Source organism: Physella acuta, unplaced genomic scaffold (genome assembly GCF_028476545.2).
Source record: "Physella acuta isolate Inbredline_101_S28 unplaced genomic scaffold, ASM2847654v3 ptg000230l, whole genome shotgun sequence".
NCBI lineage: Eukaryota > Metazoa > Mollusca > Gastropoda > Physidae > Physella > Physella acuta.
In genome coordinates this window covers 59,433-75,526 of record NW_026731749.1, presented here as the reverse complement: position 1 = coordinate 75,526, position 16,094 = coordinate 59,433, and the positions used below count along the sequence as shown (strand labels likewise).

General features: G+C 31.5%; 1 protein-coding gene across 4 annotated transcripts; it reads right to left on the bottom strand.

The window, feature by feature from the left end:
- Nucleotides 1-74: 74 nt before the first annotated feature.
- Nucleotides 75-15,974, bottom strand: LOC131938046 (oxysterol-binding protein-related protein 9). 4 transcript variants are annotated; one of them, XM_059295892.1, is made up of 23 exons: nt 15,776-15,974; nt 15,109-15,232; nt 11,283-11,333; nt 10,916-10,994; nt 10,722-10,792; nt 10,475-10,573; nt 10,315-10,392; nt 9,976-10,026; nt 9,757-9,856; nt 8,558-8,662; nt 7,339-7,395; nt 6,845-6,947; nt 6,663-6,757; nt 6,477-6,506; nt 6,056-6,218; nt 5,641-5,809; nt 5,426-5,510; nt 4,364-4,538; nt 3,827-3,923; nt 3,520-3,642; nt 3,299-3,390; nt 2,888-3,023; nt 75-2,756 (listed from the first exon to the last, which is right to left on the bottom strand). In XM_059295892.1, the coding sequence occupies exons 2-23, from the start codon at nt 15,217-15,219 to the stop codon at nt 2,655-2,657; spliced, it is 2,172 nt and encodes a 723-aa protein (XP_059151875.1). In that variant the 5' UTR covers nt 15,220-15,232; nt 15,776-15,974; the 3' UTR covers nt 75-2,654. The 4 variants fall into 4 exon arrangements, with proteins under 4 accessions (XP_059151875.1, XP_059151876.1, XP_059151877.1 ...); XM_059295893.1 differs by lacking the exon at nt 7,339-7,395 and having other exon boundaries at nt 15,776-15,973; XM_059295894.1 differs by lacking the exon at nt 8,558-8,662 and having other exon boundaries at nt 15,776-15,973.
- Between the last annotated feature and the right edge of the window lie 120 nt (nt 15,975-16,094).

Below are 16,094 nucleotides of genomic sequence, written 5' to 3'. Positions count from 1 at the left end.
GCCCATTGCTGGTAAGGAAAAACTCATTTGCAAATACAGAGTAACCCAAAATAAACAGGTAAACCAATGAAGCCATTTTTTAACTACATTAGTTTATTTATTAACATTAGCATACAGAAAAAAAAAGTTGTGTGTTCTAAAATTTGAAATCATTGAAGTTTTGTGATGTGATAAATCTACCATGCATGATGCAGTTTAGTGTGTTTTATGACTGGAATGTGTAGAGAGATAACTCATGGAATACTTTGACAACATAATCACCTTTTTAAAAATTAAACCCTGAAATTAACTAAAGGGGAAGGAAATAGGGCTAGTGTGATATAATTATATGCCTTGAAACATGAAAATTGTTAGCCTTTAAAGTGAATGTTACATACTTTGTAACTTTAAAAAAATGGAAACGTAGCCGAATACTTCACTAGACTACTCACTAGGCTATGATCTAGCTGATATTAACTTTTAACAATATGGATCAAGGAAAATTATTTTGTAAGACATTTATTTTACAAAATATATACATGTTGCTTCAACCTAGTAACATGGGGAAAATTAATCAAAGTTTCAAGTATAACAAAATCTGGTTCAAAAAAATTAATATCTGATTAAAATCTTTTATAAAGTGTTTTTAACATGAAAAAATCTTGTAAAACTTCACTATAAAAAATTGTGTGTAACAGACTAAAACTTACCGTTTACTCTACACAATATTTCATCAGAAAAGTCCCTAATTTTGTCAAGTAAGCAGCAAAGTTATGTGTGCATCGCCATAAATTTATGTATGAAAATGCAAATTTTTGACTAGGATTGTTTTTTTTCTTTAAATGAGAATCTTCCCCCTGCCTACAGCCCAGCCCTCTTCCAATTGTGAGCAAAAAGCATTTCTAAAATGGCAAAAAACATGAGGGGCTAATCACTCTGGAATAATACATATATACATAATATCACAAAGACAAGTTTAGATGGCTCAAAATAAATACAATATTGCTTTTTTTTTCTTTGTTAAAATATTATGTGTCGACAATCCATGAGAATGAAATGACAAATTTTCAACAAATTAAATCAGAAATACACAATACCTTTTGTAACATGTCCCAATTTTAAGGTGCCAGCCCCAAGTTTTGAAACCAGATTTTAATCATTTGTGTTCAACATTAGTGAAATGCATATTCATTAGTATTAGTATACCTTGAGACTGAATAACAAAGAAAACAATTACATTAATGTTTATGATTACAGCTACAAGGGAGGCTAATTCAATGGAAGACTAAGGAAAAGACTGACAGTTCAGGTAACTTATGCCCATCACAGACTGATATATAATGAAGTCAAACTGGGGGTGGCAGAATAATACTGACAAAATACTGTAGTTTATCGGTTCAAGATATGTGCCTCATGAGTTGGCTATCTAACTACTGTAAACCTGCTGTGAACAACTAGATAGGCTTTCCAATAGTTTGACTTATGAAAGTAAGTGTATGAAAGAGAAACTGAAAAATTATAGAAATCTCTTATCAACATTCTAGAAACATAATAAAAATAATATTTTATTTCAAAACACAGTATTAAGCTCTAAATTGTATGTAAATGTAAGTTCTATGAATCAAGTACTTGTGGAGATAATTGTTCTTCTTCTAATAACCTCATAATAAACTTTGAAAAATGCTGGTTATTGTTTTTAGAATATTTAAAATGTCTTCCCACCAATCTAACACAGCTTCTCACACACAGCTTTTGACTGTGTTCAGAATTAGGTATTTTGTTCTCTGACAGTCTTTTACATGTCAATTTATGCTACAGACACGAAGTATGAAAAAAAAGAATACATTTAGAATGTCTCATATCTTTTTTACTTTTTTTAAGAAAACGTAGCCTGAATATTGTCAACATTGTAGTCAATGATAGATGCTTGACAACACAAATATAATTAATATTGTATTTAAATTGTAAATCATAATGTGAAGAATTGAAAATGTGAATCCACCTGTGAACTGTCTATGATCAAGACAAGAATTGAACCATTGCTAAAACAGTGAGCTCCAGGGGAAAAAGAAAGGTGAAGTCTCAAACAATCACATAAGGATTGAGGACAAAAAGCAGATATGACCAGACCTCAATATGATATGAAAAGCTTTGAATGAATGTAGCAGTACGAAGTGAAGTGAATTATTCAAATCTAAAATTCAATTATTTCTGTTTATAATATAATGTGCAAGTTTAATATTCCTGAATTTAATATAGAGAAAATCACAAAATATATCCTGTTATCTATAAAATCTGTTTATAAACTAAATTTGCGCTAATTGAAAATATCCCTAATGCTGTATAACTTCAACGCAAATCTAGGCAGCATGACCAAAATTTCACTTATTCCCAGTGACTGTGAGTGATTCACTTGACTCGTATATCAAGCTGGTATAGTATACACTAACATAAGGGATTTATAACACCACACCCTTCTTTTAATTAGTATACACAAAAATATCCTGGTCAACATACACAAAAATGTCCATGAGCAATTGATGAAATGGAATAAGTTAGTTGGAGTTGATGCTTTGGCTGACATGAGAGTACTGGCCATAGAAGCCAAGACAGACCAGGGGAAGTAGAGCAGACAGTTCAATGTTTGGCACAGTCCAGCAAATTTCTTGGGAGACTTATCTAGCAGACTTGGCTTGTGATGTTTGGGTTGGCTTACTCTTGAGTCGTCTAATTAGAGGGTTGCGATAAACCCAATGTTCTCCTACCTCATGGAAGTACTGATGAAAAAAAAGTCACAAGCTCAGAAGGTATTTTTTAATATCTAAAAACTATCAGACCTACCATTTTAATATAATGTTTTTCTCCAGATTTGATACAATAAATATAATTTAGAAGATACTGGACCAACCTGAGTCTCCCATTTCTTGCCTAGATCTTTTCTTTCCTTAGCCTCATCCCTCTGTCTCTGTTCTAACTTGTGTTTTTCATCAGTGGCTTCATCAACACGCTTCTCTTTCAGGTAAAAAGTCACATTGCTCCACAGTCTTGTACAGACAGTTATATTATTTAGCAGAATAAAACATCAAATGAATCATAAGGGAAAAGGAAACTTAAGTTCAAACTGCTGTAAAAGTTGAAAAATTAATCATAATCTATTTTTAAATCAGAAATTTTTTTTTTTTACAGATTTGTTGATTTGTAAAGTCGCATTCTATATTTCTTATTGTTAATATTAGAATTGACAGTTCATCTTCGAGACATTATTCACTCTCCTTGTAAATTTTTTAAAATCAATTAAATTGTAAAAAAAAAAACTTACTTTCTAGATTCTAGTTCTTCTTGTTGTTCACGTGGTCTAACTATCTTTTTAATTATAGGCAAAGACTTGGTGTCAACGAATGACTCGTTTTTCTAAGATGAGCATAAACGTAAAAACATTAATTAAAGTTCAGTGGCAGATATGTGCAGATTTCTTAAACTAGTCACACACTGCAGTCAGCCATTAAAAAAACATCTTACAATGTACTATAAATATCTTACCCCTGAAGCCCACTTTGCATACATGACATCATTCCATTCCCCTTCAATATTAACAAAAGGTTTTTTCTCATTTGGTTCAAATATTTGGGCAGTGACTTTGTGTTTTTTACTCCCATAAAATGGCTGGAAAAAAAATAAAATAAACAAATTGTCAGTAGATCAAATAATTGATATTGTAATCACACACTTTATTGTTTAGTTTTTTCAATTAATTTAATTTTTCAATGAATTTAATATTTCAATGACAATTTAAAAAACAACCACACTTTTTTTCAGAATAAATAAGAACTAAAAATCAGACACCAACCTTGGTATGAAATTCAACTAAAGCTGAGAATCCAGTCTTGGCACAATTGATATTGATTTTACCACCCAGTTCAACCCATGGAACAGTCAAAATAGATCTTAACAATAAAATACACATTTTAGTTATAGAGATCTGAATAACACACATAGTTTTTTCCACTTGTATGGTTTAAATATTTGAACAACACAAATTTTACTTCTAGATGTATCTTTCAAAGGTCTAAACAATAAAATTCAAGAAAATTTGACTTCTACTGTTATCTTTTGTATAGCTTTAAAATCAGAGAGAAATAGAATACAGATTACAAAAAATGTATTAGATTTACATTTTGTTAATTAATGTACAATGTTCAGCTTGTACTAGTATTTGATTTAATTAACAGGTATTTAATCAGGTTTAGGTATTTGTCATTTAGTGTGTTCACATGAACTGTCTGACCCTTTTAAAAACTTTGAAAGTTTTGATAACATATTTACTTAAAAAGTAGATAACTTTCCTGTAGCCTACTGTCTAATATGACAAAACAAAATCATTTACCTTCCGTAGGCACTGGGAAATGATAAAGTATAATCTTCATCATAGTCTATCACAGACAGAACACATTCTCCTATCATGTGAACACCAATGGAGAGACCCAAAAACTTGGACTTGGTCCATATGTAGCCGTCAAGTGAGATACGTTTGTTGTAGTTTTCACAGTAGAATGCTGAGACTAAGGGAGCAAAAACAAAGTTGAAATTTAGGGAGATAAAATGTCTACATTCATTAACATTTTCTTAGTTTTATAGATATAACAATATCAAGATAAAATGTTCAAGATAACTGACAATTTCAACACATTTGCAACATAATGTTTCCAAAAAACTGTAAAATCAGTTATCCTAATATGTGCGCACTTCTCTCTCACTTTGTCCGCAACATTTTTGAGGCGGTGTGATCAGTTATGTTCAGCGATATATGGAGAATTTAAAGATACGGACTTTTGTTCGGAAAAGGGTTTGTGGTTGTGATAAGAACGCAATAAACAATGATGTCAGATGTCGTATGTTTAAACTACGGAAAGTACACAAATCTAATTGCGTCATCTTCCAATTTTAGAATATGAAGAAGTGAACTATTTTATTCAAATTTGATTTAGATCTATAGATCAACTTAACAAGACGTACGCTATGAAATGTACACAATTTTCTCGGCCAAAAGTAATACAAATTACTTAAAAAACAACATAAATACCATTGAACAGCTGGTTTTTTAACAGAATCATTTAAGTCTCTTAATCAGTGTGTGTATTTGATATGGTTTTGTGTTGACTAATAAAGTATATAATTTGGTTTTAATTTTTCTAATAGGTATTGGTAACTTATTTTATTTTAAATGTGTAGGATTTTTAGCTATTTAGTTATTTCTTTGCTTTGTCGCTAATATCGTTCAACATATAGTAAAGCACATTGCATTTTGACCAATAACTATTTTATAAAATATTTTTCTCAAACAACTTTAACATTAAAATATACAGGCCTATGATTAACGTGTAAAGCGTACCGATGGCTAGATCTAGTAGATATAGAAAACAGAAACAGAAGATAGAAGGTTGCTTACTGGGTGGGTGATGTGAGACTTGTTCAGCAATAAAAACCAAATTGTCTTTAGATGCCCAAGGAATAGGACCATCCGAAGCGGGATCCTGAAGTTAATTTCAAACGTTTCAAGAAACTGAGTCAATTCACTAAGTTACAAAGTTAATCACTACTGATTGTGCAATAAAGTCAGTCATTACTGTTGATGTATCCAAGTCAGTCATATTCTTCTGTTACCTTTTCATCAACAATATCTGGGACATGCCAGTGGCATTTAAAAGTTTCTCCCAGAATTGGGTTGTAAGGTTTCTTGGCTATTTCGCTAGGTCTGCCAGCATGAAAAGCTCCCATATACCACTGAACTACTTGTACCATCCTGTCCTTAGGGTTGGTTAAATCGGCTATCCTGTGAACCAGTTTTCAAAATGTCTTTTAGCTATTCTAAGTATTAAACTACAAGTAAACATGTTGTCTTTGTTGCAAAATATATACATGAAAATGTATGTGCTAATTTCACTACTTGTTTAAAAAAAAGAAACAACAATGTGCTAATATCATTGCTTGCTATAAAGAAAAATCTTATTACAATCTAAAAAAACAAATATGCTATTCTCATTACTTGTTTAAAAACAAAACATGCTTATATCATTACTTGCTAAATGCATCAGGATGAGCAAAAAAGTCAGCAAACATTTCCAGCAGTGATCTCCTCTCTAAGATAAAGGTGGGAAGGACAACCTTGGTGAGATCCATTCCAATTCTTACTTGAGAGAGTAAGTGGCCAATAATGCTGCCATGCTGCTCCATAGATCCTACTGCAGAATTGAAACAAAAGGAGGGTAAAAAATCATAATGTAAAGGGGGGAGGGGGGGGGGGGAGAGCTAACTACCTAAATCATAATTCAAGATTTTAAAAAAAAATTAATGTTATTACACTAAATTACAATTTCTTTTTAGACATGATTTTTAATTGACTCATAGTTATAAAGAATACTTTTTAAATTAAAAAGATAAATGATAGCAAATTAACTTAGATTTTATATTAAAAACATGTAAATAAGGGATAGACTTACAGTCTTCATTATCCCTGGTATCATAAAGTTCTGTCAAAATAAAACAATTAATATAACTAAAGGCATAAATAAGAACCAAGCCAAAGCTAGGGACTAAAAACAAAAATTACAGTGTTAAATGAGAAATATTTCAATTCAAGAAGAAATACTGCATGAGAAATTAGCATCAGTGAGGTCAATACCTACCATCAAAATAATCTTCTGCAGCAGATATAACTGGAACTTGCACAAGACTTTCAGGGTCAACACAAGATGAGTACCTAGCTTGAGGATCTGGTTTTCTGTGGAGTCAACATGTTAGAGTAAGATGGGAATTTCAATTATTTCACATATTATTTGATGCTAGATAGTTTGTAGCACAGACTTACTTGGGTGATTTTTGTTCTTCGGCATCATAGAACTCCTCGTCTTCACTAGATGAATAGGATGTTACTGGGATAGACTCTCCCACTGTTACAGTAAGCGTATCATCTGTTTCAAAGTTAGACAACTCAAATTATTACAACCAGGGTAAAACCAACTCATATTTGCTAAACCATGTGCTTGAAGGTTAAAAAAACATGAATATATCAGTTGGACAAAGTAGAAAATGGTTAAAAATATATTTTAAGAAATTTGATTAAATTATTGGTAAAGTTTAAAATGAACAGCTTTATAGGTTTAGATAGAACAAATACCAAACAACTTGATTAAGATTATAATCTGGCAATACATTAATTCAATTTTTACTCAAATACACCAAATAAATAATTTGCATAAATATTTTTTTAAAATGTAACGCACTTTCCAACACAAAAAGGAAAAAATCAAAACAGAATTTAAAAAAAAGAAAAAGCAAATGAAGAAAGTGTAAATAAAATACTTCTAGTTGTTTGTGGCGATGCCTTATAAAACAACCCACACTGGTTATTGAGGTTGCCTGGAATACAACAAGACATCATGTACCACTGACCATTGTTATAACCAAAATATATGATGGCATCCAATAATTAAGAAAATCTATAAAGGCGCCTGATTATATTACCTAAAGCTGAAGCTTAAAGAGTGCCATTTTTAATTTGCGCAGTTTAAGAATATTAAAATAATTAAGCAAGAGTGTAGCTGGGCAATTATGTGCACATAAGAACTATGAGACTACATATTTATTTATATATATATATATTTATATATATATAATATATTTGATAGTTATTATAATAAGACAGTAAACTTGTTCACCTTCATAAAGGATTACATCAGAAATATGAATACTTTTAAAGTTAAACTAAATAGCTGTCAATTAAACTATTTGTGCAACAGGTTTAGTTCAACCTTAAGCTGCACAACATATGATATTTAACCATAGGTTGGCTTAAGAAAAAAAGTATGTGATCAAGAAGTAGAGACATGACAGCTAAAATTAAAGTACGCATTTTAAATCTCAGCTCCAGCAGGATAGTTGTCACCAAGACATAATGGCCACTAAACTGAAGTCAGGAAAGTAGAGGCAGGTAAGCATTTCATTGTTCACACGCTTCACATTCTAGGCCACAGTTATTGATATCAATTCTACTTCATCTGCTCTAAGGATATTAAATCTTGAATGGACACTTTATTTCCTTATTTTTTTCAAAATAAAAGAAATTGTTAAAAATTGATCTTTACAAAAATAACGCATTTTCAAAAGTATCATATATTCTTTAGAAAGCTGCTTAATAAGGAATAACCTAAATACAACACATAACAATATACTTGCAGAAATACTGATGAAGTAAGAAAATTGACAGACATCAATATGAATTCCAAAGAAGGGAAACATACAATTTACTAATGCAGATTTATCATTATATTTAGTTTAGGGTTTCATTGACTTGTAGTGTAATACTGCAGAGGGATTCATGCACATGCATACGTCTTCATGTCTCAAAACATTTACTTTCCAACAAATCTTCTTTAGTTAACTTTAACAAAGTATTTTTGATAAAAGGCTGCAGTCTGCTATCTTAAAGAATTGAGTTGTTTCCTAACTTATTTCAGCACTCCAGTTAGTAATAAAGTGATACATTTATGAAGTGGAGCAAAGAAAATGCCAACAGTAGTACCAGTACAAGCAAGATTGGGTAGAGAAATGCTGGTCTGTGCAGATAACTGTGGGTGAGCAGTTTTGCAGGCCTGACTCACATTCTCCGATGACAAAGAGGGCATCACTGATAATCAAGGGAGATAAGTCAAAAATTTTAACCTTGTATTTTATTACCTTACTAATATATTTTAAATAAAAGAAATAAAAGAAACAAGGAAAGACCTCACAATATTCTTTTTGTAAAATTAATGATAATGCCAAAAGGAAATCATATTTTTTAATAACTGTATGAGGTAAAGCCATTATCTCATAAAAAAACAAATATCTAATTTTTATTACTTACAGTTTAAATCTAATTAACATAAGCTGAAATTGTAATAGTTACTTGCATGATGTTCTATATTACTTGCAAGGTGAAAGTTTGAATCCTCTAATTTTTTTAATGTTATAAAAAATTAACATATCTTTCCAAATTATCTTAGAATAAATGGGTAAAACAGGGGAGGGGCTGTGAAAATAGTACAACTGTACTCTTCATCTCATTAATATTTGTTCATATGGTAGTCTTGTATAAAGCAAAGGCTGTACTTCTCTAAATAATACACAACTTTTCCTTTTTTCAAAATATGAACACATTTCTAAAATAAAGAATTTTACAAATTTTAACTCTAGATTATTTTCTTGGTGCTGAAGTTAGTAAAAAAAAGTAGAAGGTATATGGGCACAGTTTCAGAGTGATGGTGGGTTTCCACTGGGCCATCACAGCAGCCAAGTAGGCCAGCCCAGAAGCACATTGAGCCAACACACAAGCAAGTCTCTGGTGAAAGCACCAGAGAATTTCAAAAAAGGTAACCAAACAAACTATTTTTAAAAAGGCTCTTAAAAATATATCACTGATAAAATTGGGTAAAAACAAGCATCAGCTCAGTGGGCTTACAGGGAAAAAGAGAACCTGGAAATAATTTATTACTTCAACTAATGTTTAATATGAACATGTAAAGATAAACTAATCTGAAAACCTTAACATTCAATAAATATTTATCAAAAAAACTTTTAATTTGCAATGACTTTAATAATTCATTTAACCAAGGTTTCATTGCTGTTTTGAAATAAAAACTTCATAGTATTATTTTTAATTGTTTTTTTTTAAATTAGAAATATACATATATATATAAACATTCTTCTCTTGACCTGCTAAAAGATTAGTAGAAAGCTCACCTTGTCTAGGAGTAGGTGAATAATGTCCATAATTAGCATCATCAGTTATCAAAGGAGGATCATGGAGTGCCCCATTAACAACAGGCTCTTTGAGATTTTCCTATTCACAAGAGTGAAGCATTAATTGTGAACTTAAAATTTCATTAGGCATGTCTATATCAATTTTCTCATATTTAAAACTATACTTTAAATAATGCTGCATAATGATTAAAACCTTACCTTTGCTATCTGAAGTTGAACTATGGAATGCTTGATAGCTTCAATCATTGCCTTAAAAATAAATTGTATCACTAAAAAAAAATGTTCTATAAAAATTAATCTTTTAACCCAACAATAATTAGCTGAAACAGTGCATTTATACAATCTTGTCAAATGTAACTATTAATTGACAATTACATCTGTGTTTCATGTACTCTGATATAACAAGGGAGCAACCACATTTAGTTAAAACAGTTTATTTCAGATTCTATATGTGTTGGTTCCCAAAGGCATATTAATAATAAAAATAGATTTCTAATTATTTAACTGTAAATAAAAAACCTTCTATTATTAACTTACATCAGCCGTAACTTTAATGACATTATAACGTTCCTTGTCAGATTCATTAGGACATTCTAATATTTTCTTTTCCAAGGCCTATTAAAGAATAAAAAATATATTCAACACAAATTTCAGATGACAAGTTCAAAACATTATCAACAATGTCAAAAAAAGGTACCTCATTTTGTTCAATCAGAAGCTGCAAATAAGCATCAGTTTCCATTAATTTCTTTTCAAAATCCTCTAAAGTACTTGAAGGCTGGCCATCAGCAGTCCTCTGTAATTATAAATATCAATAGCTGTAAAAAAAAACAACTTCGTATTCTATCTGTAATAACCTTATTAAATTTTATTCATTTTCTAAAATGCTATTCTACATTCCTGACAGACAAAAACAAAAAATATGTTAGGGTTACTACTGTTACCTGTCCACTAATGTGACATATGGCACTTTCCAAGGCTTCAATCCATCTTTCACGCTCATCTTCATCTCTTGCTGGAATGGTTTGAAATAATGGTTTTAAAAACTTAAGCTGGTGCCTTTACATAATATGGCAGCTGATATAACAAGTGGTATAAAATGAAAATTGTAAAAAAAAATGTTTTAGTAGAAGCCGACCTTGGAAATGAAAGGTTTTGTGATCAACTGTAATTGTAAATGTACTGTCATCCTCATCATCAATTCCAATAATAGCTCCCTTAAAAGTAACAATATTAAGTAATAAAAATACAAATTTTGATATCGTTTTAAACAGTAACTGTAATTTTATTTAAATTAACATTTATGATTTCTTCTTCTTACCATTAGTGTTACAAAAAGACATTAAAAAAGTTAGATCAAGTTTATCAAAATTAAATTTTTTTCCTTACTATAGCTTTAGACATAGATTCTACAATGTGGCAAAAAAAAATTAATAAATTAGCATTTTGGATTACATTTTTACACATCATAATGAATTTTTTTATCTTAATGAACAATGCCTTACCTTTAAACGGACACATCCACGTCTGGAACCCTTAACCATTTTTTCTTTAGACTGAAATACCAATGTTGGCATATTTTTAGCATCTTTTTTAATTTAAATTGTTTTTTTTACATTAGTGACATCTTTTGAAATTTAGATTTTATACAGGCAGTGAAGAGAATAAAAGGTAAGACCCGTGAACAACCTTAAATAATTTAAGTGCTAAATGAAAATTCCTTTTGATACTTTGAAAATACAGCATTAAATTAATTAATTATCAAACAGTTTTAATTATTTTACTGATTCTTTATTATAACAAGGTTAATACTTGATTAATTCATATCCTTATGTTTATTGTTTTTCATTCAACAAAGTCAAAGGAATGGACTGTCACTATAATAAAATGGGTAAAATCTTAGTTTAGCGTAGTAAATTCCAACGTAGCTAGTAATGTGCGATGAAGGTAACTAATGAATATTTCTTTCATTTGGCCATATTTATGTCATATTTTACATAGTATAACAGATAATTGAATAACAAATCACAATCCATTACCAAACCAGTCATAAATATCCTGGAATAAACTTTAAACTACCCCGTTTGAGACAACAATGAGGAAATACAAGCTGCGGCCATGTTTTGAAAACAATAAATTGTCTATTCGTATGTCTTTTGTGTTGATTTTGTGGTTTAATATGATTGTTTTGTATTGTTTTAATATATGCCTGGGGGTCGTCCATAAATGACGTCACATTCGTAGGGGGGGTCCGTAATTTTGTGACGTTGTGTGATGAGGGGGAGAGGGGGGGGGGGGTTCAGATGGTGCGACGTCACACTTTTGCATTTTAAAAAAGCAATGTTAGAAAACGAATTTTATACGTTATTTTGCGTTTTAGAAAACTGTTTTAATACATTGTAATAACAATTGATTAAAATACTCTATTTTGACAGAGTTCAGACAAGATTTTGGAAAAATATAGCTGTTTAAAAACAATTCAACTGCAATTTTGAGGGGGGGGGGATTTGTAGGCTGAGGTGTGACGTCATTTTAGGGGGGGGGGGGTCTGGCTTTTTGTGACGACGTGTGACGGAGGGGAGGGGGGAGCTTAAAAAAGCGTGACGTCATTTATGAATGACCCTCTGTATAGTAATTTTTCTTTTTTTTTTTAAATATAGTTGACATAAATGACTAATAGACCTTTTCAGACTTAATAGTGTGCATCCAAGACCACAACAATTGTTGGGAGGTCGAACTTTTGAACACTTTATTTGCAGTAAGCAAATCAATATTAGATCGCTCATAAATGACGTCGCTCTTAAGATAGTAATGACAGCGTGCATTATTAAAGAGCAAACATATGAACATATTGTTTCATATAGAAATTGTGATTTGTGGTGGGGAGAGGTTGAGTAGAACTCAGCGATGTGATTTTGGAGACGGGTCAGGTTTTTTTTTCGTGAAAACAGGGGATGGTTGTGGGAGAAAGACCAGCTGTAGAAGTATGAAGCGTCATTCATTGGTGATCCATTTTCTCAGTGGGGACGATAGAACTATTAAGAAGGGTCAAAAAATGTAAAAAGCTTGCCGAGTCGCATTTCTTGAACCCCTCCTTTTTCATTCCCCCACTTAGCACATCGTCACCGAGTTAACGCTCGCACGTGACGTCATGTACCGGTACCGCCGACCGTTAGGCTAATTTTATAGAAAAAAACAAGCACTGCCTTTTTGACACTTATGCGAGATTTAATTTGATTACATATGTTGGTGTTCAATTAAACAGCCCCTAACATATCTATCACTCGTCCATTTAAACATACGTGGTTATTTCTGCAAGCTTGCTGTCTTGAGACTTTCGGCCCTTTAAAAATGTATTAAGCTCTCACCGTATAGAACTAGACTACACATATTAAGCTCCAAAAGAAGCTTGGTGAAACCAGGATGGCCGTCCGATTTTGTAGCTGCTCTGCGCTTTATAAAAAGCACAATAAACGATAAGATGACACTTATATTAAAGTAAATTATAGTTCTGAATCATGATACATTAAAAGTGATATTCTGAAATTAAGAGCCAGACAGTCAACATGATATTTCAATTTGAGCCCAAGAAAATAAATTTCCTTAAACAATGGAACGTTACTAAATTTTCGCGCAGTTTCGCGAAATTGAATTAAAGTATTTACGACATCTTACAAAGCGCGATAGCCTACTGGTGCTCTAACGCGGCCCATGCTAATGGCCGTATTCCTAACGCCCCGCATTCGACGCGGCTTATTCATCGGCAGGCATTTGGTGGCAAGCCTTTTTGACGGGGATAATGTGTTGAGGCCGTTTTGCCAAATGTCTTAAACTAGCAGGCTTGCAACATTTGTGATGATTCGTTTTGAGCAAGGTATACGTATACTAATGCTTATTTATCGTTATTTTGATCGAACAAAGCATTATAGAGGTTCTCCATCAACCACCTAGGTATTTTTCCCCGTTCACCTACTTTCATGAGACCGACACGTCATAAATTGCGGAGCCGCCAGAGTTGACGTCACAAATTTTCACTCACTCCCGTAGCAAATCATATGTGACATCATTTATGGACAACCCCATATTACTCACTTGGGTACTTGATATTGACATTTTGACAACAAAGGATAACCTAAATGTGTCTGGCAGGTGAAGACTTGCGATCGACCAAAATGACAACACACACTTTAAGGGGTGGACTGGTTCATTGTTTTAGATGATGTTTTACGAGGGAAGCTGGTGGAAAATACATTTTGTCTCTCTGTATATATAAATGATGACAAACATTTAATGCTGTCAAAATTATGGTTAGAGATCTTAGATAAGGCAGAGTGAAGCGTAATTTTTTTACATTATGACTTGTTGTGACATTGACAACAAAAATATGACGGTGGTTGGGGTTTAATTAAGGTAAAGAGAAGTAAAAAAAATGTCATAAGTTACGATTGAAAAGAAAAACCTGAAATGAAAATAGTGAACATTCAAACAATAAGAAAAAACTCAAACTATATAGTAATAGTAAGATCTAATAAACATTAGTTTTAAAAAAAACGTGATTTAATACATGGATACAGGTTGCATCTCACAATGCTTCTAGAATTAATAAAGTTGTTTGTTAGGAAATTCAGTTTTTAAAGAGCAGAATTTAAAAAAAATGCTTTGTAATACGGACTATACAACAAGACAATCATATTTAAGTACATTTTCATACGAATAGAAATGAAAGGGAAGCTACTCTAAATTACTTTTTCTTAAGATGGCTGCTGTTTTTAATAGCAAATTTACTATCTCGAACAGGGTTGATAAAAATTAATTTCAGGATATTTAAATTGATTTAACCATTAGGGCCTAATAGTGATTTATTATTTAATTATTTATAATATTTTATCAAAATATACGAAAATATACTCATATTTAACGACATATTCATTAATTCACTCTCTCCTACATTACTAGTTTTGGCCGAATTTACGACGCTAAACTAAGATTTTACCATAAAATGTTACTAATGTGCAGTGTAGGGCGTAGGGCCTGTAGGGGTTGTACACATTCAGTGTTCAGAGATCTAAATAACAACTATAAGTTAGCACAAAATGCAAAATGCCTTTGGTCTATGAAATAGGATTCAAAGGTACATCTATGATCGTTGTATTATAGCCACTAATCGCTAAGAAGCAGGATTTTTAATAGCAAAAGCCTTTTTTTAAATTGCCCCGCCCCCTTTCTTCTATTCTTTTTCAAGATGATCTCATCATTCGACTATTCATCACAAAAATCTCTAAGCATATAAAATGTACACTTAATTATAATGATAAAATAAAGACGTATTACTGTATAATATGACAAAATGCCTGATGAATCATCCAAAACAAACCAGCGATATTGCCAGCCTTTCATAACATTAGTCCATTTACTAAGAGGTCCTTCCATTTTGATCGCCATGTTTATTATCGTTCTTTAAAAAAATTAAAAACTCAAAGCATAACGTATTGAGAATAATTTTGAACCTAAGCAATTTCATACAGATTCAATTCCATTTATTTTGTTATTTTCATCATTGAAATAAATCTAGTTATCATTAGATATTTTCAAAGTAAAAATTGATAACACGTTCTAGATTTTTAAAAATATTAGGGTCTATTAGCTTATTTAGTGTTATGGGGGGGGGGGGGGGGGGGGAGAAGGGGACGTACGAAAGGATCGTCTATAAAATAAATGAGGTCAATTTCAGATGTAGGGGAAGGGGGGGGGATGTTCAAAAGTGAGATTTTTTTTATATGTCTGACCGCGAATTTTTTTTTTAACGAAAGTATGCAGTTTGTTACTTAAAATTACAACACATAAATGACATTGTGTACGTTTGCTGCCATTATGTTTACATATTTTTATTTTCTTTAATAATCAAAAGCTTTACAATTGTTTAAAAAAAATATAGATCTAGATTCTATGTCCTAAAATTAATAAGTCTATAATATTATGGGTTTGGTAGTCGTCGCACCTGATAATATATCACAACCCCTTCTTCCCAATGCCATTTTTTGCTTTTTAAGCAATCTTTCCTTTCTAATTAAAAAATAGTAAAAGCTAGGGGCAAGATACGGTAGCCCATAGATCTAGATCCTAGTAATGCAAAAGGGCTATTTAACAGATAATATAATTAGACTCTTTATAAATCTAGATTGTTCTTTTTCTTTGGCAGGACTAGCTGATGCCTAGGCCTAGGGCCTAGCGTTTCCTTTTTCTGTAAACCTAGGCTAATTTTAATTGGCTCATTATTAACATGAAATCCCGATGCTTAAAATAGTAACCAATCATTT

Coding starts and splice junctions, on each gene's coding strand:
- LOC131938046 (XM_059295892.1), bottom strand. CDS start 15,219: ATGGCGATCAAAATGGAAGGACCTCTTAGTAAATGGACTAATGTTATG. Junction 10,995..11,282: donor GTGGATGTGTCCGTTTAAAG/GTAAGGCATTGT, acceptor GTTACTTTTAAG/GGAGCTATTATTGGAATTGA. Junction 8,663..9,756: donor TTCACCTACTCCTAGACAAG/GTGAGCTTTCTA, acceptor CTTGATTATCAG/TGATGCCCTCTTTGTCATCG.